The following is a 25,477-nucleotide window of genomic DNA, read 5'->3' on the forward strand; positions in this document are numbered from 1 at the left end:
TTGCAACTTTCCTGCCCTGCACCACAAAGTAACATAAGGGTAGTACTCTAGCCCAGGGCAATGAGGGGAAGAAAAAAAGGGGGGAAACCTAAGAAATTCCTTTCTATTTTAATTCCCATCTATAGGAATTCTAGTCTGCTCTACTTACTATTTCCTTCCCATCCCAAGAACCCAATCACATCCTAGGCTGCCCCAGAGTTTCTCACAATATATATCAGTTTAACATCTTCAACTACACTCCCTGGCTTCAGCAATGTCACTCCCAGAAGAGAGGGCCATTAACCCATGATCATTTGACATCAAGTAAACAGCATCACAATCTAACCAGAAGCTTAAGCCAAAAACTTCAGAATCATCCTCCCTTCTTAAACTCCCCCACCAATTCTATCACCAAGTCTTCTAACTACTCTCTCCAAAATTTACCCCCAATATATTGAATTCCTCTCCATTTCTATAGCTACCACCCAAATCAAGCCACCACCATCTTTCTCCTGGGCTATAGTAGCCCCTTGACTGGTCAACTGCATTTATGCTTACCTTTCCACAGATTACTCTCCACATAGCAACAGCAAATGGTGTGTAAAAAACATCAACTGGTGTTATGTTACTATTCCCCCAGTCTAATGACCAACCAAATAAAAAGCTTTCAGGCCGGGCGCGGTGGCTCAAGCCTGTAATCCCAGCACTTTGGGAGGCCGAGACGGGCAGATCACGAGGTCAGGAGATCGAGACCATCCTGGCTAACATGGTGAAACCCCATCTGTACTAACAATACAAAAAACTAGCCGGGCGAGGTGGCGGGCGCCTGTAGTCCCAGCTACTCGGCAGGCTGAGGCAGGAGAATGGCGGGAACCCGGGAGGCGGAGCTTGCAGTGAGCTGAGATCCGGCCACTGCACTCCAGCCTGGGCCACAGAGCGAGACTCCGTCTCAAAAAAAAAAAAAAAAAAAAAAAGCTTTCAGTACCTTCTCACTGAACTGAGAATGAAACATCAACCTGCAGCTTACAGGGCTGTATCTGGCTCTTATTTCTCCAATCTTATTTCATTTCTCTTTACCCCTTATCAGCTACTTCACTTCAGCCATACCAGCCTAATCTCTTTCTTCATAAGATTCAGTTCCTATCTCATGGCATCTCACGCCATCTCATGGCATTACATTTCATGGCATTACATTACAATACATACTTTCTTCTTCTGGATCTCAGCCAGGTCTCAAGAGCAGCCTCCCAATATCACCACTCACAACAATTCATCATATCGGCCTATTTGTTTCCTCCACAGAACTGATTACAATCTGAAATTAGCCAAAGCGTCTATAGCCATACCACCCTAAATTCACTCAATCTTGTCTGAAATTGGCCAAAGAAATAGAGCCATCTCCCTACTGGGCACTGAGAATCGAAGTTGGTGCCCAAGAAAAGTACTCCTTGCCTGCCTGCTCCATGTCCAGGCAACCTACAGTGACCTCTACACAATAGAGGTAACAGTGGAGGACTGCAGGAAACAGAAAGCACATCTAAGTTTTAAAATAAAAGAGTATTTGCCACAACTGACTGCAAAAAAATTGGTCCCTGGCAAAACAGTGCACATGTATCCAATTAACACTTTTATGTGTTAAATACAACGATCAAAAAAAATTCTTCTCCCAGTCACATCAATATACAAAAGACTCATTTCTAAAAGCTGAATCTGTTCTCATTTGTCTTTTGTGAGGGATAATTCTACGTAATGTCACTATGTTCCACTTGCAATAAACATAACCAAATAATTAAACCTATGTTTCAGGTTCTAAATAGGATATAAACCAAATTTGGTAACCCCCCAAAAAAAAGTCTAGGCCGGGCATGGTGGCTCACACCTGTAATCTCAGCATTTTGGGAGGCTGAGGCGAGCGGATCATGAAGTCAGAAGATTGAGACTATCCTGGCTAACACAGTGAAACCTCGTCGCTACTAAAAACACAAAAACAAAAACAAAAATTAGCCAGATGTGGTGGCGGACGCCTGGTGGCAGGCGCCTATAGTCCCAGCTACTCAGGAGGCTGAGGAGGGAGAATGGCGTGAACCCGGGAGCCAGAGCTGGCAGTGAGCCGAGATCGCACCACTGCACTCCAGCCTGGGTGACAGAGTGAGATTCTGTCTCAGAAAAAAAAAAAATCTGTACATACTATAGCATCCCATTAACAAAGTGAAAGTAAAATTGCATTAAATTACAACAGGAGTAGGGTGTGACTCCTGGTTCAGGATTGCAGTTGACGCCACAGCCCACAACTTATGACAATGACTAAAAACTAAAATTAAACAAGGCATCTTAATACAACCAATAATTATTGGCCTGTATAAACCAGAAATGATTAAACAAGATGGCTGAAATTGTATGGTTAAAAAGAAAAGTGTAACTTCAACGTAGATTGAACATACACCATTTCCTTCCCTCCTGAAACCCCATTAAAACACTAAAGAGACTTTTAAAAACAGCACTGACCAATTAGAACAAAAAGGACAGGAGACAAGAGTAACCAAACTTTGGAAGCTGCAAAGCAGAGGGATGAATGGAACTAACTTAGCAAGTCCGAGAATGTGAAGTCCAACTGGGAAGCAACAGACCTCTAGAAGGATGGCTGGAAGGAAACTATTGCTCCTTCGTCCCAGCAAAAAATGACAAGAGATTTTGTCTCTAGAAAGGATAAGCAGTCTCTGACCTCGGGGACAGCAAGGATGAGGATACCATGTAGGAAAAAAAAAAAAAAAAAGAAGTAAATGTGTATATACCAAATGCTTGAACACCTCTCCTCCCTGACTCCTATATCAGCCCTCTTCCCACACTCAGCTCCCCGCCAAGCCTACACTTCCCAGGTAAAATATTTGATGATTCTTTTTTGGGAACTAAGACTTGACAAGAAAAATAAAGAGTAAAGACACTGATAGGCTGGGTGCAGTGGCTTGCACTTGTAATCCCAGCACTTTGGGAGGCCAAGACGGGTGAATTACCTGAGGTCAGGAGTTCGAGACCAGCCTGACCAATATGGCAAAACCTCGTCTCTACTAAAAATACAAAAATTAGACCGGGCGCGGTGGCTCAAGCCCGTAATCCCAGCACTTTGGGAGGCCGAGACAGGCGGATCACGAGGTCAGGAGATCGAGACCATCCTGGCTAACATGGTGAAACCCCGTCTCTACTAAAAAACACAAAAAACTAGCTGGGCGAGGTGGCGGGCGCCTGTAGTCCCAGCTACTTGGGAGGCTGAGGCAGGAGAATGCCGTGAACCCGGGAGGCGGAACTTGCAGTGAGCTGAGATCCCGGCCACTGCACTCCAGCCCAGGCGACAGAGTGAGACTCCGTCCCAAAAAAAAAAAAAAAAAATTAGGGCCAGGCACGATGGCTCATGCCTGTAATCCCAGCATTTTGGGAGGCCAAGGTGGGTGGATCACGAGGTCAGGAGATCAAGACCATCTTGCCCAACATGGTGAAATCCCGTCTCTACTAAAAAATACAAAAAATTAGCTGGGCAGTGGCGGGCGCCTGTAGTCCCAGTTTCTTGGGAGGCTGAGGCAGGAGAATGGCGTGAACCCAGGAGGTGGAGCTTGCAGTGAGCCAAGATCATGCCACTGCACTCTAGCCTGGGCGACAGAGTGGGACTCCGTCTCAAAAAATAATAATAATAATAATAATACAAAAATCAGCCGGGTGTGGTGGTGTGCACCTGTAGTCCCAGCTACTCGGGAGACTGAGACAGGAGAAATGCTTAAACCCAAGAGGCAGAGGTTGCGGCGAGCCGAGATCGGGTCACTGCACTCCAGCCTGGGCAACAGAGTGAGACTCCATCTGAAGAAAAAAGAAAAAAAGACATTGACATAATGGTGGGGTGGGGCTTCCTAATCAAGTGCCAATGGTCAACAAGCCCACCCTTTCACTCAGAGCTTCTGGTGTTTTCATCTTTTATATATATAATAAACTACAGATTATAACTGCACCTAAACGCAAAACCTTACCATAAAGAATGAAACTAATGTTGGGTTTTACCATGCTATGGCACCCTTCAGATCACATTTGCCTTCCAGAGTGCAACCATAAACGGGTTCATTTTTGTAAAAGTATCTGAAGATTTAATGTTTTCCTACGCATCTTTCTTAACTTGTTGCTAATCAAATTTATTCTTTTTAAAGTAACATTTTTTAAATGGAGATAGCATTTCACACAACATGAAATTCACCATTTTAAAGTGTACGTCTCAGTGGTTTTTAGTACTATGGTTTTATTTACTATGCCATGCAACCATCACCACTACCTCATTCCACAGCATTTCCATCACCCCAAAAGAAACCTTGTACCTATCAGCAATCCCAATTCCCACCTCCTTCCTTCCCCTGACAACTACTCATCTTTCTGTCTCTACAGATATGCCTATTCTGGACAATACATATGAATGGGATCATACAACATGTGACCTTCTGAACCTGACTTATTTCACTTAGCACAATGTTTTCAACGTTCATTAGTGAACACAGATCTTCACTTCTCTTTATGGCTGAATATTATTCCATTCATTGTATGAACAGACCTATTTATCCATTCATCAACTACACACACATTTGGGTTGTTTCCACTTTTTGGCTACCATGAATAATGTTCCAATCTACTTTTGAGTTTCCTGTTCTTAAATGTGAGTAGACCACCAGAAATCATTACCACATAAAAAAAGGAATTAATAGAAAGGACTATAAACACTCAAATGAACAGGAAAAAACCAACTGGGGAGACAGGAACCATGCAAAAAGAGAACAACTTTTAGCTAACTTTAAAATTATCATTAATAGGCCGGGCGCGGTGGCTCAAGCCTGTAATCCCAGCACTTTGGGAGGCCGAGACGGGCGGATCACGAGGTCGGGAGATCGAGACCATCCTGGCTAACATGGTGAAACCCTGTCTCTACTAAAAAAAATACAAAAAACTAGCCGGGCGAGGTGGCGGGCGCCTGTAGTCCCAGCTACTCGGGAGGCTGAGGCAGGAGAATGGCGTAAACCCGGGAGGCGGAGCTTGCAGTGAGCTGAGATCCGGCCACTGCACTCCAGCCCGGGAGACAGAGCGAGACTCCGTCTCAAAAAAAAAAAAAAAAAAAAATTATCATTAATAAACTTAGCTAATAAAAAATACCACATCCATAAAATAAAGGACTATTCAGAGAACCAGAGTTCCAGGAAACTAAAAATACGCTAAAAAGAATTCAATGGATTTGGGAGAAAAGTTGAGATGGCCTCCAAGAAAGGAGAGCAAAAAAAAAATGAGATGAAAGATAGAAAAAATTAAAGAAAATGAGAAGATTAAAGAAATTCTAAGATATACAAGGTTTCAAAAATGTACCTCCCATATACCCTCTTCTCTGGAAGCCTGAAGGACAGGCCTCGCTAACATGAGTGACCAAGAAAGATGACGGGGGTGGAGCCCTTGGGACCCAACCCAAGGATAAGGACTACTATTTTCAGGAGTATCATCATGCACCACACACAGAACAAATTTATAGATTAACTAAGGTATGTGATCACTCAAAAAAAGACAGCCTGGCATTAATTTAGTAATAAGTACAAAATTAAATAAACATATAAAACAATAAATCCAAGGAAAATACAGAGTTTGGAAGGAAATGGAAAGGCAATTATAGCATACTACGTGGCTTAGCTGAAGATATCTTTCACATAGTCAAAATAACAAAAATGAATCTAAAAATTTCAAGACAATCCCCTAATGAGGATGAGGGAACAGGAAGGGTGTGTGCAAGGGTTGGGCTGGGAATGGGGGTAGTTCCTGAAGCAGGAAATAGAAACGCCTAAAACTGAAAAATCAAGGAGTTACAATATGGGAATGTTATTCAGAAATACGGAAGGAGGGCCAGGCACGATGGCTCACGCCTGTAATTGTAGCACTTTGAGAGGCCAAGGCAGGTGGATTGCTTGAGTCCAGTAGTTTGAGACCAGCCTAGGCAACATGGGAAAAAGTCTGCCTCTACTAAAAATACAAAAATTAGCTGGACATTATGGTGTGAGCCTGTAGTCCCAGTTACTCAAGACACTGTGATGGAAGGACCACCTGAGCCCAAGAGGTTGAGGCTGCAGTGAGCCATAATTGCACCACTGTACTCCAGCCTGGGGGACAGGAGTGAGACACTGTCTCAAAAAAACAAATAAATAAATATGGAAAGAAATTTCCAAAGGACTCATTAAGAATAGAAAATAGTTACTTGGGGTCCAACACAGTGGCTCACGCCTGCAATCCCAGCACTTTGGGAGGCCGAGGTGGGCAGATCACGAGGTCAGGAGATTGAGACCATCCTGGCTAACATGGTGAAACTCTGCCTCTACTAAAAATACAAAAATTAGCCGGGCATGGTGACGGGCAACTGTCATCCCAGCTACTTGGGAGGCTGAGGCAGAAGAATGGCGTGAACCCAGGAGGTAGAGCTTGCAGTGAGCCGAGATTGCATCACTGCACTCCAGCTTGGGTGACACCCGTCTCAAACAAAAAAAGAAAGAAAATAGTTACTTAGGGGATGGGGGTGCCTGATGTTCTTTATAATGGGCCAGATAGAAATCTTTGACGATTTTAAACTCTGTATATGTACAAATGGAACTTATGCTCATTCTGTTTTTAAAAAGCTGAGACTACAAAAATGTCCTGAAGAAAATAAATCTTAATAAATATCTTTAACTCAGGAAATAAAAGTGTCTATCCCTCATAGGGTTATGAATGGCTTCTAAGCAATTTAGTGCTTTCCAGCTAAAATAAAGCAACTCCTGCTAAAACAAAAGTACCTTAGGAAAAAAGAAAAATAATAAAGCAACTCTCAACAATGGCTAAAATTTGGGGCACAAATTGATCAAAAGATTAAACATAAAGCACATTTATGAAGATACACTGACTCAAGCCATATAAAAGCCATTTATCTCGCCAGGTACAGCATTAACAACTCACTTCTCTTCTTTTGTAGTAGACTTGTCCCTTTGTACATTACACTTCCTTCTCCAACACTCCAATCTTACTGTTACCAGACAGTCTTTGCACTCCACTCTGCCTGAACATACTTCCCAGTTAACTCCCAGTCACTTGGGTCTCAGTGTAAATATCATCTGCTCAGAGGTTATCTGATCTCTACAGAAAGTGTCCTGTCCCCTTCGTTCTAGCTCATACTAGAGTCTTTTTTTTTTTTTTTTTTTTTTTTTGAGGCGGAGTCTCGCTCTGTCGCCCAGGCTGGAGTGCAGTGGCGCAATCTCGGCTCACTGCAAGCTCCGCCTCCCGGGTTCACGCCATTCTCCTGCCTCAGCCTCCCCAGTAGCTGGGACTACAGGCGCCCGCCATCTCGCCCGGCTAGTTTTTTGTATTTTTAGTAGAGACGGGGTTTCACCATGTTAGCCAGGATGGTCTCGATCTCCTGACCTCGTGATCCGCCCGTCTCGGCCTCCCAAAGTGCTGGGATTACAGGCTTGAGCCACCGCGCCCGGCCTAGAGTCTTTATCTCAATCTGCATGGTCACTTCCAGAGGGGAAGAGACCTCATCTGTCTTGTTCACCACTTCATCTTCCACAAGCACTTGGCACACACTAGGCACTCAAATATCAAGTTAATGAACCATGACTATTTACCTCAACATTGTTAGTTTTAAGAGTCTTACTGTATTCTCAAAGATTTCTTTTGAGGAATAAGTAAAAATTTGCTCCCACCTCTTACCTGCCTTGAAAACACACACACAAAAATCATTCCAAACACAACTGAATGCTTACACTAACGAATTATTTGCTGTTTTTCTCAAATTTTAACTGGGAATCTTATCGTTTGTCAACTCTACTTAAGAAGGAGAGAAAAACCAGAATAGGATGTGCTGGGGTTGGGGAGGCTGTTACACAGAGCAGCTGCTATGAGGAGCAAGAAACTGGGGCCGGGTGCGGTGGCTCATGCCTATAATCCCAGCACTATGGGAGGCCGAGGCGGGCGGATCACAAGGTCAGGAGATAGAGACCATCCTGGCTAATACGATGAAAACCAGTCTCTACTAAAGATACAAAAAATTAGCAGGGCGTGGTGGCATATAGTCTCAGCTACTCAGGAGGCTGCGAGGCAGAAGAATGGTGTGAATCCGGGAGGCGGAGCTTGCAGCGAGCTGAGATCGCACCACCATTGCACTCCAGCCTGGGCAACAGAGCGAGACTCCGTTTCAAAAAAGAAAAAGAGCCGGGCGCAGTGGCTCAAGCCTGTAATCCCAGCACTTTGGGAGGCCGAGACAGGCGGATCACGAGGTCAGGAGATCGAGACCATGCTGGCTAACACGGTGAAACCCCGTCTCTACTAAAAAAATACAAAAAAAAAAAAAAACCAGCCGGGCGAGATGGCAGGCGCCTATAGTCCCAACTACTCGGGAGGCTGAGGCAAGAGAATGGCGTAAACCCGGGAGGCGGAGCTTGCAGTGAGCTGAGATCCCGCCACTGCACTCCAGCCTGGGCGACAGAGCGAGACTCCGTCTCAAAAAAAAAAAAAAAAAGAAAAAAGAAAAAAAGAAACTGGGAAGTCTGATGTGTAGAGAAATTTAGGATTCATTACTACTACTTTGTGTTCGATGTAATTCACCCTTTGCTATCTCCTCAAGAAAACTACAGCAGAGGTCTCTGTTATTTACAAACAAAACAAATGCAGATGGGAAACTATCTCCTCTGAGAAGTCCTCCTTCACCTGTGTATCAATAAACATTTCCTTCTGTGTTACTTCTGGACTTGGTATATTATTAGCACCCTGAGTTGTGTCTATCAGCTCCAAGGAGCAGAGAGTTAAGTGTTTCCAGCCAGGCGCAGTGGCTCACGCCCGTAATCCTAGCACTTTGGGAGGCCGAGGCTGGTGGATCACCTGAGGTCAGAATCAGAAGTTCGAGACCAGCCTAACATGGTGAAACGCCTTCTCTACTAAAAACACAAAATTAGCCAGGCCTGGTGGCACATGCCTGTAATTTTAGCTACCTGGGAGGCTGAGGCAGGAGAATCACTTGAACCTGGGAAGCGGAGGTTGCAGTGAGCTGAGATAGCACCACTGTACTCCAGCCTGGGCAGCAAGAACAAAACTCCATATCAAAAAAAAAAGTTTCCTCTGTATTGCCAGTAGCTAGAACAGTGGCTAGCACAAATGTCTGTTCAACATGAAATCTAAAAGCAGTATCTAAATCAAAAAGGTCAATTATTTTAACTATACTTTTTTTTTGTTTTTCTTTTGAAATGGAGTCTCGCTCTGTCGCCCAGGTTGGAGAGCAGTGGCGCGACTTCGGCTCACTGCAACCTCCGCCTCCTGGGTTTAAGCAATTCTCTGCCTCAGCCTCCTGAGTAGCTGGGATTACAGGCACCTGCAACCATGCCCAGCTGATTTTTGAACTACACTCTCATTTTCACTCAGCAAGGTAAAGAGGTAACTTGAAAAGTTTGGAGAGACATACAAATGAAACACATACTTACTGTTTCAAAAGTATTCAATACCACCAAAGGGAAAAAAACATTAAAATAATCTCCATAAGTGTGAAATCTGATAGGCACAGGTCTTGAGATGGACTGACAAAGACTTGCAGGGGGCCCACACTGATCAAAGTTCAAAAACATTTCATATTTCCATTTTAAGACCTCTTTAACGAAGGTGTCAGAGACAGACTGTGATGACAAGAGAATGTTTACTGGAGAGGAAGATGGAAAATATTTGCTTTCACCAAATGGAACTTTGCAACCTTGCCTGTTGGAATTATTTGGAGACTGAGGATGAAGAACATTGCTCGAATTTTTCATTTCACCCACTGGCTTCTGAGCTACGAGGGGAGCTGGCTGTGGTACTTTCAAAATCGACTGAATCCCCTTTGACTTATTTTTTAGAGATGGTGAAAGTGCTGAAGAAGTTTCCAAAGATTTAGAAAGACCAGCAATTCGTGAAGTACTCTTTGAGCTAAAAATCTTAGTGGTAGGTCTCAAAGGTTTAGATGCAGAAGGAGGCAAACCAGGTTTACGAAATACATCTTCATCTGTTGCTTTCACTTCAGAGTGTTGTGGGCAGTATTCACCCTGGTTTTTTGTGGTTTCAAGGCAATCTTTGTACTTACACTTTGTGCCACTCAAAGATTCCAACTGAGGCTGACTTACATAATCTTCTTCAACCTGAACTGTATCTTTTCCATGAATTAGTTCAATGAATTTATAATTGTCATTCTCAATTTGTGAACATAAATCCATATCTTCAGGATCATTTTGTGTTAAAAATAAGTTATCTTCCTCTGTATCACTGCTGGAGTCAGGCTCTCCCTCGTTCAAAGTTGCCATCTCTGTATGATGTGCTGTCGGATCACCTCCCCCCAGAGGGTCCTCTGAAATAGCGACAATTACTTCACTTGTTGGTATTGTTCCATTTAACACTATAGAATTACATTGGTTCAAAGGGCAAGCACCATCAGTCGCTGGAGACCCATGTTTTGCTTTTATGGTTTCTGGTTCAGAAGGCACGCATTTTATTAACTGTTTTCCATTACTGTTGGCAAGTACCTCAGTTCCTGCTGTACAATCATAATCTGACCTATCAGATTCTGGTACAAATGTGTCAGAATTCTGTGCTGTATGAGGCCCTGCTCTTGTAGCATCTGTACTTTCACAATCAGAAAGTCTTTGTCTATTTTTTTGTGATTTGGGTCTGATCTGCCTTTGCATCTGAAGTTCTTGACTAGTCAGCAGTTTCTTATTATTTCTGACAGACAGGTTCTGAGGAGAAATTAATTTAGTCTTTTTTCGAGTATCAACTACTCCAACAGTTTTGCCATGATCACGTAACTGAGCTACATAATCCAAAGATCGCTGGGACAACTCAAATGCCTTACGAGGACCCTTTTTCAGGCCAAGTTTCTCAACTGTTGAAGTTGGTTCAGGACACTGACGAAATTTCTTTGGTGGCACTATAGCAGGAGTTGTCCTACAACTGAGGTAATTTGAACTTCTATTCTGTCCTTTTTTGGCATCCGAATGAGTTTTCTTAGGGGTCTTAGAAACTGGAACTTTCCTGATGGTTTCTATATAAGTACAATGCTTTGAAGATTTCTTTTGTGAAACCGTAGTGGCTCTCTGAATACTTGAATTGGGAGTTGTAGTCCTTCTACCTATACTCTTAAAATCATTTCCAACAAGATTTCTCTTATTAGTATCAGACTGGCCCTCATTTCTGACAGAAGATGAAGGCCTCACAGGATCTTCAGGAATTGGTTTTTCAGATCGTTTTCTCTTAGGCTTTTTTACTTCAATTTCACAAAATTCCTCAACAGAAATACTACTGCTCTGTGGTCTTGTGTGTTCTTCAATGCCCTCTGCCCCTTTTTTAACAACTTCAGATACATAATCTGTACAATCCTGACCATTTGTGGTATTGGTTATAGGAGTCAAACATTTTTTCTCACCATCTTGAACTGAATTATTATTGTCTAGATGATCCTGCCAAACGGAAAACACTTCAGATGCACTTTCAAACTCAAAACACTGAGAATCAGATTCCTCAAACTGAAAAAGAGACTTCGTCTTTTCTTCCTTTACTGGATTCTTTTCCTCCGTAACTGTTGAAATGTGCTGCTCTGGCCGTTCCTTCTCAAGGAATCTTTTGTCCTGTCTAGTGAGTTTCTCAAGACTCAGGATTCTTTCATCATCATCATCATCAGAATCTGAAATAATAATCACCTGTCCACGGGAGGCATCTCCAACATTATTTTGGTTAGCTGTGAAACATCTTTTATCTTCTTTTCCTTTCCTTTGTAGCTGGGATGAGTTCTGAGGGGAATCAGATGGAAACGTAATAACACTGGCTTGAGCTAGTAAAGATAATTTGTGAAGGTCTCTGTCTATCTGAGAATCCGTTAAGGTGTCAGATTTAGGACTGATGCCAGGGGCCTGTTCTCTTGTCAAGTTAGAATAAATTACATTGGTACTATTACTCATCGCCTCATCTCTTGATTCAGGTACAGTCATAAGATCTTTAAAGGAAGATGATGATTTCTTCTCTGAAGTATTGGCCATTTCTGTAAAGGGGATCGAATCTTTATCATCAACATGAAATTCCTGTATTTCACAATTGTTTTCATGGGAATAGAAAATATCTAACTCTTCATTCTTTAACTGCTTCTCTTCTGGCAATAAATTGTTTTGAGATTTTTGTTCTCCATTCTTATTATCATCCAGAACACCACTAGGGTCTAAAGAAAGATTGTGTATGAAACCATCTCCTTTCTGAACTCCTGTATCTTTCCTTGAATAGAAACTCTCAATGTTAGATACAGTCAGATTTTCGTCTAAATTGATAGTATTATTGACCAAAGTACTCTTTCTGTGTTGTTTCTTTATTACATGTGATAACTTTGCACAGATTTGATCTTTCTGTACCTTAGTTTTTCGTTTTGAGGTTTTAGCAAGAGCATCATCCTTTAAAGAGAAATCTTCATTTGATGTGGACACTTTTTCCAAAGCATCAGTGCTAGAATCAGTCAACAAACGTGTTGATACTATTAATCCTCTGTCACATCCCCTTTCTGGACCATTTCTTGAAGTACAATCCTCTGGTGTATATGAGGAGTTCTCTTTTACAGACTTCTGCTTCCTTGTACTTTTTTTAATTTCATCTTCAGCTCTTTCAGTAAACATGTTTTCACTACTCCGCTTGAAGCATGACCCAGCTGAGAGCTGGTCTTCTAGTTTCACATCCTTTATATAACTTTGCTCATCATTGTCACCTTCTATAGTGTTATCTGCTTTGATCAATACACTGTCTTGCACTTTCATTGGTTCTTTAGAAAATGTTGGGCTGGAAGCTTCCAAATAATGCATATCTTTTCTAGACTTCTTCCCTATTTGTTCACTTTCTTCTCTATTATAAGATGCAGGAGAGGTTTTACATGTAGAAGTCAGATCCACAAAAGTGTTACATGGAGGTGCTTTGAATTTTATGTTTCTAATAATTTGCTTTAAACAAGTTTGTAGCTCGTGGGTTTCCTGACTAGTCAACTGCCAACCTAGAGATAAATTTCCTCTAAGGAATAAGTTGAGCTTATCCCAGAATCGCTTGCAAAGAGATTGCTGCCCAAGCTGATAACCTTCTTTAAGGAGACTTCTAATCAGCTGCACACAAGCAAGTTGTACAGAGTTAGATGGCATGGAATGCAACGACAGTGATGATATCATTGCTGTTCCTTTGGAGCAATTTCCAGATGATTTCTCAGAACTCCGTGTAAATGCAGTAGTAGGAAGCTTGGCACATTTGACAACAGCTTCTACCCATTGCTGGGAACTTACCCACAGCAAATGCAAACACTTTTTATTTCTATGCAGTTCAATCACTGATACCAAAATTAGAAGAAAAAATTCAGTGACTTTGTCACACATGGCATCTGTTTGGTTGAGGACATCTTTGACTTCAGAGTACAGATGATGAACAACCTCTACTATGTAAGCCACACCCAAATCCTTAAGATCCATGAGGGACTGGACAAAAGGGATGAACCACAGAAATGTGCTGTTATGAACACGCATGTCTTGACCAATATCTGACTGAAGCACACTGGCTAGTGTTTCCATTTCTTCATACATGTTAGGACAATAATCTGGGCAAATGGCTGTTCTCCATCCAGAATCCTAAAAGGAAAGAAATGCTGGTGTTCAGATAAATAAGCACCACTTATGACAGGTTCAACATCCAAGTCGTTAAGAAAAGTATGTTTCTCGGCCGGGCGCGGTGGCTCAAGCCTGTAATCCCAGCACTTTGGAAGGCCGAGACGGGCGGATCACGAGCTCAGGAGATCGAGACCATCCTGGCTAACACGGTGAAACCCCGTCTCTACTAAAAAATACAAAAATCTAGCCGGGCGAGGTGGCGGGCGCCTGTAGTCCCAGCTACTGTGGAGGCTGAGGCAGGAGAATGGCATAAACCCGGGAGGCGGAGCTTGCAGTGAGCTGAGATCCGGCCACTGCACTCCAGCCCTGGCGACAGAGCGAGACTCCGTCTCAAAAAAAAAAAAAAAAAAAAAAAAAAGAAAAGTATGTTTCTCAACTCTCTTATTTTGGTTTACCACATCATTATGGTATACAATGGAAAGGTACAATTGTGGCATACAATTGTATCACAATCGTAATACACCTAACGTCAATGAAACTAAAAATATAAATTGAATTTTGAGGTTAAAGTTTCATAAAAAGACAAATTGATAACACTTTTATGTACTCTTGGCTTTTTTCCACTAGCTAGTTTTGATTCCTAGTCATACCACGTATGTCCCCATAAACTTTCCATCTTCCCTAAATGTACTTAGAAATTAATTTTCCAAGGCCGGGCGTGGTGGCTCAAGCCTCTAATCCCAGCACTTCGGGAGGCCGAGATGGGCGGATCACGAGGTCAGGAGATCGAGACCATCCTGGCTAACACGTTGAAACCCCGTCTCTACTAAAAAAAAAAATACAAAAAACTAGCCGGGCGACGTGGCGGGCACCTGTAGTCCCAGCTACTCGGGAGGCTGAGGCAGGAGAATGGCATAAGCCCGGGAGGCGGAGCCTGCCGTGAGCTGAGATCCGGCCACTGCACTCCAGCCTGGGCGACAGAGCCAGACTCCGTCTCAAAAAAAAAAAAATTAATTTTCCAAAGTACGCACACTGTAGTTAGAGTCCATCTTCTCCAATGCACAATACTGTTCAATGAGAAGGTTTTTTACATAGTAGTAGATTGAGAACAGCTACATATTATAAAATCAACAACTCAACGAATTATATAAAATAGTCTACACAATACAAAGGCAATAAAATAGCATCTGAATTTTCCAAGTGTTTTATACCTTTTTGGTCTTTTCAGGATTATAATTGTATACGATCTGGCTGCAAGTCACCATATCATCCAAATATGACTCCGGTTCTAACTTGGTCCTTAAATATTAAGAATAAATAGAAATTACTGAAATTAAGGGAGGAAAAAAAGGCAGAAACACCTCTTGTTAAGAAATTCAGTGGAACATACTTTCTTATAGAGATGATGTATAAATCCTGACATTAGCTGAACTAACCTTACAGAGCTGTTCCGTATATGTTGAATCTCTCTATTGTAGCTTGCATTGTTGATAATGGTTTGAAATGCCTCAATAGGATCAATAAGCTGACCCCAGACCTTAGATCCAAGGCGGTCCAGAATCACCATAAAACAGTGTAATGCTGGCCAGAAAGGATCCACACTATCATCTGAAATACAATGGCACAAATTGCTGAATTACTAAACAGTTAGAAAAACATACTAAAATATATTGAGAATTAAGCATTCTTTATCTGGTGAGTAAAAACCAAACTAAAAGCCAAGCAGCAAATAATTTAAAGTAGCACGCCACCAATCCTTAGACACACATAGGTTTTAAAAAGCAGGCACATTTTCAAGATTTTTTTTCAAGCAATACTATGATGCTTCTGAAAAAAATATTCATTAATTTTTTTTTTTGCCCATCAAATTATTTAATGGGCAAGAAAACGGTAAAACAGTCTAGGTAAACACAATCTTTTCACACCCTATTTGCCATACCAGAAACAACCTTTTCTAACTTAGCTGCTCAACCCCTCCCAAAACTTTGTAGTCTCATCCTCCAATAACTAACAGAAAAGAAGAGGAAAAAATATAAAGGAAAGAGAAAGAAACTTGGTATTTACAGATCTACATGAAGCCCACAACACAAGAAATTCTCTTTCAGCATGATCCTGAATTTTGTGTCATGCAGTTAGTGTAAATGACTAAATTCTTTTTTTTTTTTTTTGAGACGGAGTCTCACTCAGTCGCCCAGGCTGGAATGCTGGAATGCAGTCGCGCGATCTCGGCTCACTGAAAGCTCCACCTCCCAGGTTCACGCCATTCTCCTGCCTCAGCCTCCCCAGTAGCTGGGGCTACAGGTGCCCACCACCTGGGGCTACAGGTGCCCACCACCACGCCTGGCTAATTTTTTCTATGTTTTAGTAGAGACGGGGTTTCACCATGTTAGCCAGGATGGTCTTGATCTCCTGACCTCGTGATCCGCCCGTCTCGGCCTCCCAAAGTGCTAGGATTACAGACGTGAGCCACCGTGCCCAGTCAATGACTAAATTCTTTAGCTAAGGAGTAAGGCAAAGATACACACTCTTCATCCATCTGTATCTCAACATGGCTTTGCTATTATCTACTTTTCATCCAACTTCCCGCTTCTCTATTAGATATGCAGTAGCAATATACTGCCCTACTCAAACACCTTCAATGGCTACTTAATGTCTTCCAAGAAAATTCAAAGTCCTCAGTCAAGAACTTAAAAGATACTGATCTACTGTTTATTTCCATTTTTATTTTACATATTCCTGTAATCATATACTATCTACAGCAAAAATAGATCACTTTTTCCAAAATAAGCCCTAGAATGCCCTTGCTTCTAGCACAACCTATCAAAATCCTATTCATCCTTAAAAGTTCAGCTTAAATGCCTCTTCCTATATATTAAACATTCCCCCACTTCAGTCATCTACAGTACTCTTCTGAGGCAAGTGCTGGAATTCACTCAGTTACTGCTAGTTGTTAAGTCATCCTAGAACTTGTGACTTTCCTTCCCTCACACTTCTTAGACTTTGCCACAGTCATCTGAACTTTCTTATATATTTTTCTATCCTCCACTGCATCTGAAACAGTGCCTGTGTCTAGTAAGCTTACAAGAAAGAAAGTAGTTAGGTGAAGACCATTATGAAAAGTTTCTGAAAGAGGAAATTAAAATTTTGAAGACGAGGCTGGGTTCAGTGGCTCACGTCTGTAAATCCCAACACTTTGGGAAGCCGAGGCAGGAGGACTGTTTGAGGTCAGGAGTTCAAGACCAGCCTAGGCCACATAGTGAGACTTCATCTCTACCAAAAATTTAAAAATTAGCTGGGTAAGGTGGCACATGCCTGTGGTCCCAGCTACTAGGGAGTCAGAGGCAGCAGGATGACTTAAGCCTGGGAGGTTAAGGCTGCAATGAGACCTGATTGAGCCACTGCACTCTAGGGTGGGTGACAGAGTGAGATCCTGTCTCAAAAGGAGGAAAAAAAAAAAAAAAAGTGTTTTTTTTTTTTTTTAAGATGATAAGGGAGCTAGCTTAACAGAAAGGACAGAATTATACATGTAGTTAGGCAAAGGGAAAGAAATGAACAATTTATGCAGTAAATGTTGGCAAAAGAGTAATAGCCTTAATCAGATAAACTCTAGCCAGAAAATATAGGCCACAGGCCAGGCGTGGTGGCTCACGCTTGTAATCCTAACACTTTGGGAGGCCAAGGCAGGCGGATCACATGAAGCCAGGAGTTCAAGACCAGCCTGGCAAACATGGTGAAACTCCATCTCTACTAAAAATACAAAAATTAGCCAGGTATGGTGGCGCATACCTGTAATCCCAGCTACTTGGGAGGCTGAGGCAGGAAAATTGCTTGAACCCAAAGGCGGAGGATGCAGTTGGCCAAGATTACACCACTGCACTCTAGCCTGGGTGAGAGAGAGAGAGACTTGGTCTCAGAAAGAAAAAACAAAACAAAACAAAACAAAATATATACATATGCCCTATCAACAAAAGAATAACAATATATTTGTATCAGAATCTCCCACAAATGAGTTTATATACAACATTCAAGTTGCATGAAGGGAAGAGAATGAGGGGAAAAATTATATTCATTATGTTTTTATAGGATCTGGTATACTTGGTCTTTATTAATTCATTAACTTCAAAAAGATGAGAAGCACTTATTTAATTACAGATCCTTCATGATTAGCATGATACAAGCATCAGCAAAAGGAGGTCAGGATCTAATAATAAAGACAACTACAAGTTTTAGGCCTCATTATCTAGACTATCTAGAGCAGCATATCCAAGAGAATGTTCTGTGATCATGGAAATGTTCTGTCTATGCACTGTTCAATACATTACAGGATACAGTACAGGCACGTGTGGCCACTGAGCCTTGAAATATGACTAGTGGGACCAAATAACTGCATTTTTAATTTTAACTGACTTAAATTTCTTTTAATAATCACATGTGGCTGGCAGTTACTGTATTAGAGAATCACAGAGAAACAAAGAGGCAGGCAAAGGGAGATCATGGGACAGAGAAGGCCTTCCCCACAATGTTAACCACAGTATCGTTACAAATGGGTCTCCCAGAGGTCCTGATATTCATCCTACCACCAACATTTTCATCATGAAAAAGTAGATTAACTTCCCTTCTTCTATGGAAGGAAGGTACTGAATTAAATTATAAAGGGCCTTTCTGATTTAAAAGTCTACGGGAGGCCGAGGCAGGAGAATGGCGGAAACCCGGGAGGCGGAGCTTGCAGTGAGCTGAGATCCGGCCACTGCACTCCAGCCTGGGCGATAGAGCAAGACTCCGTCTCAAAAAAAAAAAAAAAAAAGTCTGAATCTGGGCCCAGCACTGGTGACTCATGCCTGTAATCCCAGCGCTTTGGGAGGCCAAGGCAGGCAGATCACCTGAGGTCAACAGCTCAATATCAGCCTGACCAACGTAGTGAAATCCCGTCGCTACTAAAAATATAAAAAAATCAGCCAGGCGTGGTGGTGCACACCTGTAGTTCCAGCTACTTAGGAGACTGAGGAAGGGGAATTTCTTGAACCCAGGAGGTGGAGGTTGCAGTGAGCTGACATCACACCATTGCAGTCCAGCCTGGGCAACAAGAGTGAGACTCCGTATCAAAAAACAAAACAAAACAAAAAAGTCTGAATCTATTACTAAACCAGAAAAATTCTTTTCTCCACAACATGCACCAATTCCTGCAATTCAAGTGCATCATCATCACCATACTCAAAAACATTCAGCAAGTAAAATTTATTACCGTCTGATTGCCTCTCCATAGTGTGAAGTATCGATTGCATAAAATCATTTTGTTTGTCTGAGCCCAACAATAAGGAATCCATGGCTTGTTCCTCAAGAATGGTCAGCAACATGCAAATACCTGTAAGATCATTTAGAGTTACATTGAATTGATGAAATAATACTATTCTAATGCCTGGTTAAGTTTGCAAAAGAAAAACAAGGCAGGAAGATGAAGCAAGATAGTATTTAGCTTCTCAAACACTTAAGTCTCAGATATTCATACACAACTGCTCCCAAGTAACAGAACTTTAGACTAATTCAAGTGTCAAAGTAGAAAATGGTTAGAAAACAATTTCTAAGATAACTACTATATAAACTGTATCTCATCAATATAAGATGCCTTCAATTCTAAGATGTACTATATTCCATATACCATTAAGAAAGAAAAAAAATCACTGCCAATTATGACACGTGACCTTAAGATCTGGAATCAAGGAAATGGTATAGAAGTATTTTGAGGCCGGGCGTGGTGGCTCATGCCTGTAATCCCAGCACTTTGGGAGGCTGAGACAGGCAGATCAAAAGATCAGGAGATCGAGACCATCCTGGCTAACATGGTGAAACCCCGTCTCTACTAAAAATACAAAAAAATTAGCTGGGCGTGGTGGCGGGTGCCTGTGGTCCCAGCTACTCGGGAGGCTGAGGCAGGAGAACGGTATGAACCCAGGAGGCGGAGCTTGCAGTGAGCCGCCACGGTGCCACTGCACTCCAGCCTGTGCGACAGAGCAAGACTCCGTCTCCAAAAAAACAAAAGAAGTATTTTGAGCCACTATAGGACTTGTAAACAATGCTGACAATTCTTTCTACTAGGAAAATTTAATATTTTTAAGAGACAGGATCTCCCTCTGTCACCCAGGCTGGAGTGCAGGGGCACAATCCCAGCTCACTGCAGCTTCAAATGCCTGGGCTTAAATGATCCTCCCACCTCAGCCTCCCAAGTTGCTGGGACTACAGGCATGCGCGACCACACCCGGTTCTACCAGGAAATATTTTACACACTGAAAAAGGAGTATTAACAATCAAACCAACGCCGGGCGCAGTGGCTCAAGCCTGTAATCCCAGCACTTTGGGAGGCCGAGATGGGTGGATCACGAGGTCAGGAGATCGAGACCATCCTGGTTAACACGGTGAAACCCCGTCTCTACTAAAAATACAAACAATTAGCCGGGCGAGGTGGCGGGCGCCTGTAGTCCCAGCTACTTGGGAGGCTGAGGCAGGAGAATGGTGGGAACCCGGGAGGCGGAGCTTGCAGTGAGCCGAGATCTGGCCACTGCACTCCAGCCTGGGCGACAGAGCAAGACTCTGTCTCAAAAAAAAAAAAAATCAAACCCTATTTAGAGCCAACTATTACACTAATATTTTATTAATAAAATGTGTACTTAAACAAGATTCAATTCACTTGCCAGTGCTTGAAAATGTACCTCTTACTACAGAAAAGTTTCTAGGATATAAATACTGTTTAAAACAAGATATGTGGCCGGGCACGGTGGCTCAATCAAGCCTGTAATCCCAGCACTTTGGGAGGCCGAGACAGGCGGATCACGAGGTCAGGAGATCGAGACCATCCTGGCTAACACGGTGAAACCCCGTCTCTACTAAAAAATACAAAAAACTAGCCGGGCGAGGTGGCGGGCGCCTGTAATCCCAGCCACTTGGGAGGCTGAGACAGGAGAATGGCGTGAACCCAGGAGGCGGAGCTTGCAGTGAGCTGAGATCTGGCCACTGCACTCCAGCCTGGGCGACAGAGCGAGACTCCGTCTCAAAAAAAAAAAAAAAAAAAAAAAAAAAAAAAAAAACAAGATATGTAATAGTTAAGTCAATTTAATGACAGAATAAGAACTGGGAACTATAAAATCCTATCTTTAGCAAGTTTTATCAGATCACCAAAAGAAAACACTTCCCTTTTAGGACACTCAAGAACTACAGGGCCAGGCGCAGTGACTCACACCTATAATCCCAGCACTTTAGGAGGCCGGGGTGGGCAGATCACTTGAGGTCAGGAGTTCAAGACCAGCCTGGCCAACATGGTGAAACCCCGTCTCCACTAAAAATACAAAAAATTAGCCAGGTGTGGTGGCATTCCCCTGTAATCACAGCTAATCAGGAGGCTAAGGCAGGAGAATTGCTAGAACCTGGGAGGTGGAGCGTGCAGTGAGTGGAGATGGTGCCACTGCACTCCAGCCTGGGAAACAGAGTGAGACTCTGTCTCAAAAAGCAGAACTATATGAAAATACTAAGTATATTAGTGTAGGAACAATACTCACCTAACCAATAGCTTTTGTAGTTGGTAGTATCATACATGTGTGAGGGCAGAAGAATTAGTTTACCCTTCTCTAGGACAGAAGAAGTATAAATGTCCGGACTCTCTAGAAGTCCCAACTCAATGACTTTAAAAAGGCAAATTAAAACTTCTTGTAAGTCATAATAATCATCTCTGTCCACTTTCCCCAAGTTTCTTGCAGTCAAGATAGCCCAACGCCGAACCTAAACGCAGAAAATAATATGTTTATTACTTAATTCAAAAAACAATGGTCTACATACAGTAAGAACATGGATAAGAAAACAGGATTCTCTCCACATTTTAAAAGACATGTGAGATACTAATTAATGCAACCTGTAGACCTTCTTTGATCCTGATTTGAACACACGAATCCTAATAAACAGTTTGAGACAATCCTTTCCACTCATTCAAACACTGACTGGCAACAGAACATTAAGGAATTATCCTTTTAGATGCAATAATAGTATTTTTCTGGTCGAGCACAGTGGTTTACACCTGTAATTGCAGCACTCTGGGAGGCTGAGGCAGGCAGATCACCTGAGGTCAGGAGTTCAAGACCAGCCTGGCCAACATGGCAAAATCCAGTCTCTACTAAAAATACAAAAAAATTAGCTGGACATGGTGGTGCACTCCTGTAGTCCCAGCTACTTGGGAGGCTGAGGCAGGAGAATTGTTTGAAACTGGTGGAGAGAGGTTGCAGTGAGCCAAAATCATACTACTGCACTCCAACCTGGGCGACAGAGTAAGACTCCATATCAAAAAATATATATACAACAACATTTTTCGGGTTTTTTAAGTCCTTACCTTTTAGAAATACATACTGAAATATTTTGTGGATGAAATGCTCTGATGTCTAAGATTTGCTCTGAACTAATCCAAAGGGGAGTGGAATGTTGACTATGTATTGATAAAGCTAACTGATGGATTATGGGGGGTTCATTACACCATTCTCGCTACTTTTATGTTTATCATTTTCCATAACAGAATGTTCAAAAAAGGAAAGAAAACACAAAATGAGGAATCTCAAAAGAAATCAAAGGCCATTTCTAAATGGCAAAATAGCATAAAGAAGTGATTTTAGGCCGGGCGCGGTGGCTCAAGCCTGTAATCCCAGCACTTTGGGAGGCCGAGACGGGCGGATCACGAGGTCAGGAGATCGAGACCATCCTGGCTAATACGGTGAAACCCCGTCTCTACTAAAAAATACAAAAAACTAGCCGGGCGACGAGGCGGGCGCCTGTAGTCCCAGCTACTCGGGAGGCTGAGACAGGAGAATGGCGTGAACCCGGGAGGTGGAGCTTGCAGTGAGCTGAGAGCCGGCCACTGCACTCCAGCCTGGGCGGCAGAGCAAGACTCCGTCTCAAAAAAAAAAAAAAAAAGAAGTGATTTTAAATTTCTTGGAGACTATGAATTAAATTTAGTGCTCACAACCAGCCTTAAGAAAAAATAAACTAAATAAAACAAAAATATCAAGAGTGCATCCTTCACAGTAAAACTATTATTTTACAGAATACATTATATAGGTACATGTATAGTTTTTTACTACAGATTGTAGTCAAAAAGTTGGAAAAACACAGACCCCCCACATGAGCTCTATGCCAACATAAGCAACAAATTATAAACTACTGAAAAAGTTTTGGAATCCATGAGTTCTTACTGATAAGCGGTAGAACAGGAAAAAGCTCTTGATTACTGTACAATGTCAGGTGGTAACTAGTAAACATGGAGAGTGCTGGAGTTAGGAAATTACCATCTTGCAATCATGATAGAAAAACTGGTTCAGGCAAGATACATTAATGAATGCTAAATTTAGGAGGAGACTTTGGTGAAACGCAGAGTATTTACATGGTCTTAAAGTATCTAAACAATAGAAATTATTATGCAGTAGAGAAATGGGACATCTTCACTGAAAGCTCAAAATTTACATCACCATGAGTTGCAAAGGACATGGTGTGCCTCTCTCTACATATGACAAGGTGAGAAGAACACTCTCTCTACATATGACAAGGTGAGAAGGACAGTAACATCACTTATGTGGTACTCTCCAGTTAGGAACGCATAACCTGAACCTATCCATGAGGAAACATCAGACAAACCCGAAGTGAAGGTGAGGAACACCATTTTTTTTTTTTTTTTTTTGAGACGGAGTCTTGCTCTGTCACCCAGGCTGGCATGTAGTGGCACAATCTTGGCTCACTGCAACCTCCGCCTCCCAGGGTCAAGTCATTCTCCTACCTCAGCCTCCCAAGTAGCTGGGATTACAGGCACGCGCCACCACACCCAACTAACTTTTGTATTTTTAGTAGAGATGGGGTTTCACCATGATGGCCAGGCTGATCTCGAACTCCTGACCTCGTGATCCACCCACCTTGGCCTCCCAAAGTGCTGGGATTACAGGCGTGAGCCACCATGCCCAGCCTCATTTATTTTTTTAAAAAGAGGCAGAGCAGGAATGACTGTGCTCTTCAAAAAGTAATTGTCATGAAAGACAATGAAATGTTCCAGATTAAAGAGGACTAAATGGACATGACGGCTAAACACAAGACCTCTTACCAGCAGTAACAAGAGATTTTGCAAATCTATGACCTCTCCAAAATTGTACTCTCAGGCTATCACACAAATATAAAATGGTGTATCATTGTGGTCTTATTATTTCTCTGATCATTAAATATAAAACATTCCTTCACATATTTATTAGCTATTGGTAGTTCCTCTTCTGGCACATGCCTGTTCAGTTCAGATCTTCATCCATTTTTTTCGTATTGTTAATAATATGATTATCTTCTTCCAATTTTTAAATTTTTTTTGAGAAAGAGTCTCACTCTGTTGCCCAGGCTGGAGTGCGCCAGCATGATCAGGGCTCACTGCAGCCTCAACCTCCTGGGCTCAAGTGATCCTCCCACCTTAGCCTACTGAGTAGCTAGGGCTACAGATGTGCAGCGCCATGCCCAGCTAATAAAAAAATTTTTTTTTGTAAAGATAGGTTCCTGCTGTGTTGCTCAGGCTGGTCTTGAATTCTTGGCGCCCAGCAATCCTCCGGCCCTGGCTTCCCAAAGTACTGGACTTTCGAGCATGAGCCACCATGCCCAGCCCTTTTCCCAATTTTTAACTAGTATTTTCACTCTCTTTATGGTGTTGTTTGATAAACAATAACTTTTCATTTTAGTATAGTCAAGTTCATCAACTTTCCTTTCATAATCAATGCTTTCGTTTTTACAAAACCCTTCCTCAGACCAGGCGTGGTGACTCATGCATGTAATCTCAACATTTTGGGAGATGCAGGGGGGGCACTTGAGCCCAGGAGTTCGAAACCAGCCTGGGCAACACAGCAAAACCCCATCTCTACAAAAAATTAGCTGGGCATGGTGACCAAGGCAGGAGATTTTGGTGAAATGCTTGAGCCTGGGAGGCAGAGATTACAGTGAGCTATCATCACGTCACTGTACTCCAGCCTAGGTGACAAAGCCAAGACGCTGTCTCAAAAAAATAAAACAAACCTTCCTCACCTTACAATCTAAATGCTATATACCTCTATTTCCTGCGAAGAGTTTGAAAACTGAACTTCATTATGGTTTTTTAGACAGATTCTGTCATTATGAATGATAATGAGGTAGGGATCTAATTTCTCTTTCCATATAGTACAACTTTCCTTTTGTGAGATGGAGTTTCACTCTTGCTGCCCAGGCTGGAGTGCAATGCCACAATCTCGGCTCACTGCAAACCCTGCCTCCCGGGTTCAAGCGATTCTCATGCCTCAGCCTCCCAGGTAGCTGGAACTACAGGCGTGCACCACCACACCTGGCTAATTTTTTTGTATTCTTAGTAGAGACAGGGTTTCCTCATGTTGGCCAGGCTGGTCTCGAATTCCTGGACTCAGGTGATTCACCGACCTCAGCCTCCCAAAATGCTGGGATTACAGGCGTGAGCCACTGTGCCCAGCCCTATCTCCAGTATTTCTTTGTCCTGATTTTTAATTTTCTCTTTCTGGGACGTCTTACATCTTTGTTAACACTACTACTTCTACCCTCCATTTATCTTGTAGCTTTTCTTTTTATAGTTTCTATTTCTTTTTTTCTTCTTAGGGATTTGCTCAACCTGGTCTTCTAATTCAGTTCTCTTGGCTATACCCACTGTATTATTTATCCCATCTCCTGAAGTCTCCTAAATATCTCATTTTTCCATCTTACAACAACTTGGCTTGGTTCTCACATTCTTTTTTTTTTTTATTATACTTTAAGTTCTAGAGTACATGTGCACAATGCGTAGGTTT

The 25,477-nt window shown here is 42.3% G+C and overlaps 1 protein-coding gene across 11 annotated transcripts in view; it reads right to left on the reverse strand.

Annotated features, from left to right (window-relative positions):
- SETX (senataxin) overlaps positions 1-25,477 on the reverse strand; it is a 100,100-nt gene that overhangs the window by 55,310 nt on the left and 19,313 nt on the right. For all 11 annotated transcript variants that reach the window (XR_004433303.1, XM_033194724.1, XM_033194766.1 and 8 more), the window contains 5 exons: positions 21,191-21,410; positions 18,886-19,005; positions 15,080-15,251; positions 14,855-14,942; positions 9,483-13,664 (listed from right to left, as the gene is read on the reverse strand). Coding sequence is in view for 10 of the 11 variants with exons in the window: in XM_033194724.1 (XP_033050615.1) it covers positions 9,483-13,664; positions 14,855-14,942; positions 15,080-15,251; positions 18,886-19,005; positions 21,191-21,410 (4,782 nt within the window). In the remaining variant the exon portion in view is untranslated. The remainder of the gene's footprint in view (positions 1-9,482; positions 13,665-14,854; positions 14,943-15,079; positions 15,252-18,885; positions 19,006-21,190; positions 21,411-25,477) is intronic.

Source organism: Trachypithecus francoisi, unplaced genomic scaffold, assembly GCF_009764315.1.
Source record: "Trachypithecus francoisi isolate TF-2019V2 unplaced genomic scaffold, Tfra_2.0 Contig01585, whole genome shotgun sequence".
NCBI classification, from domain to species: domain Eukaryota; kingdom Metazoa; phylum Chordata; class Mammalia; order Primates; family Cercopithecidae; genus Trachypithecus; species Trachypithecus francoisi.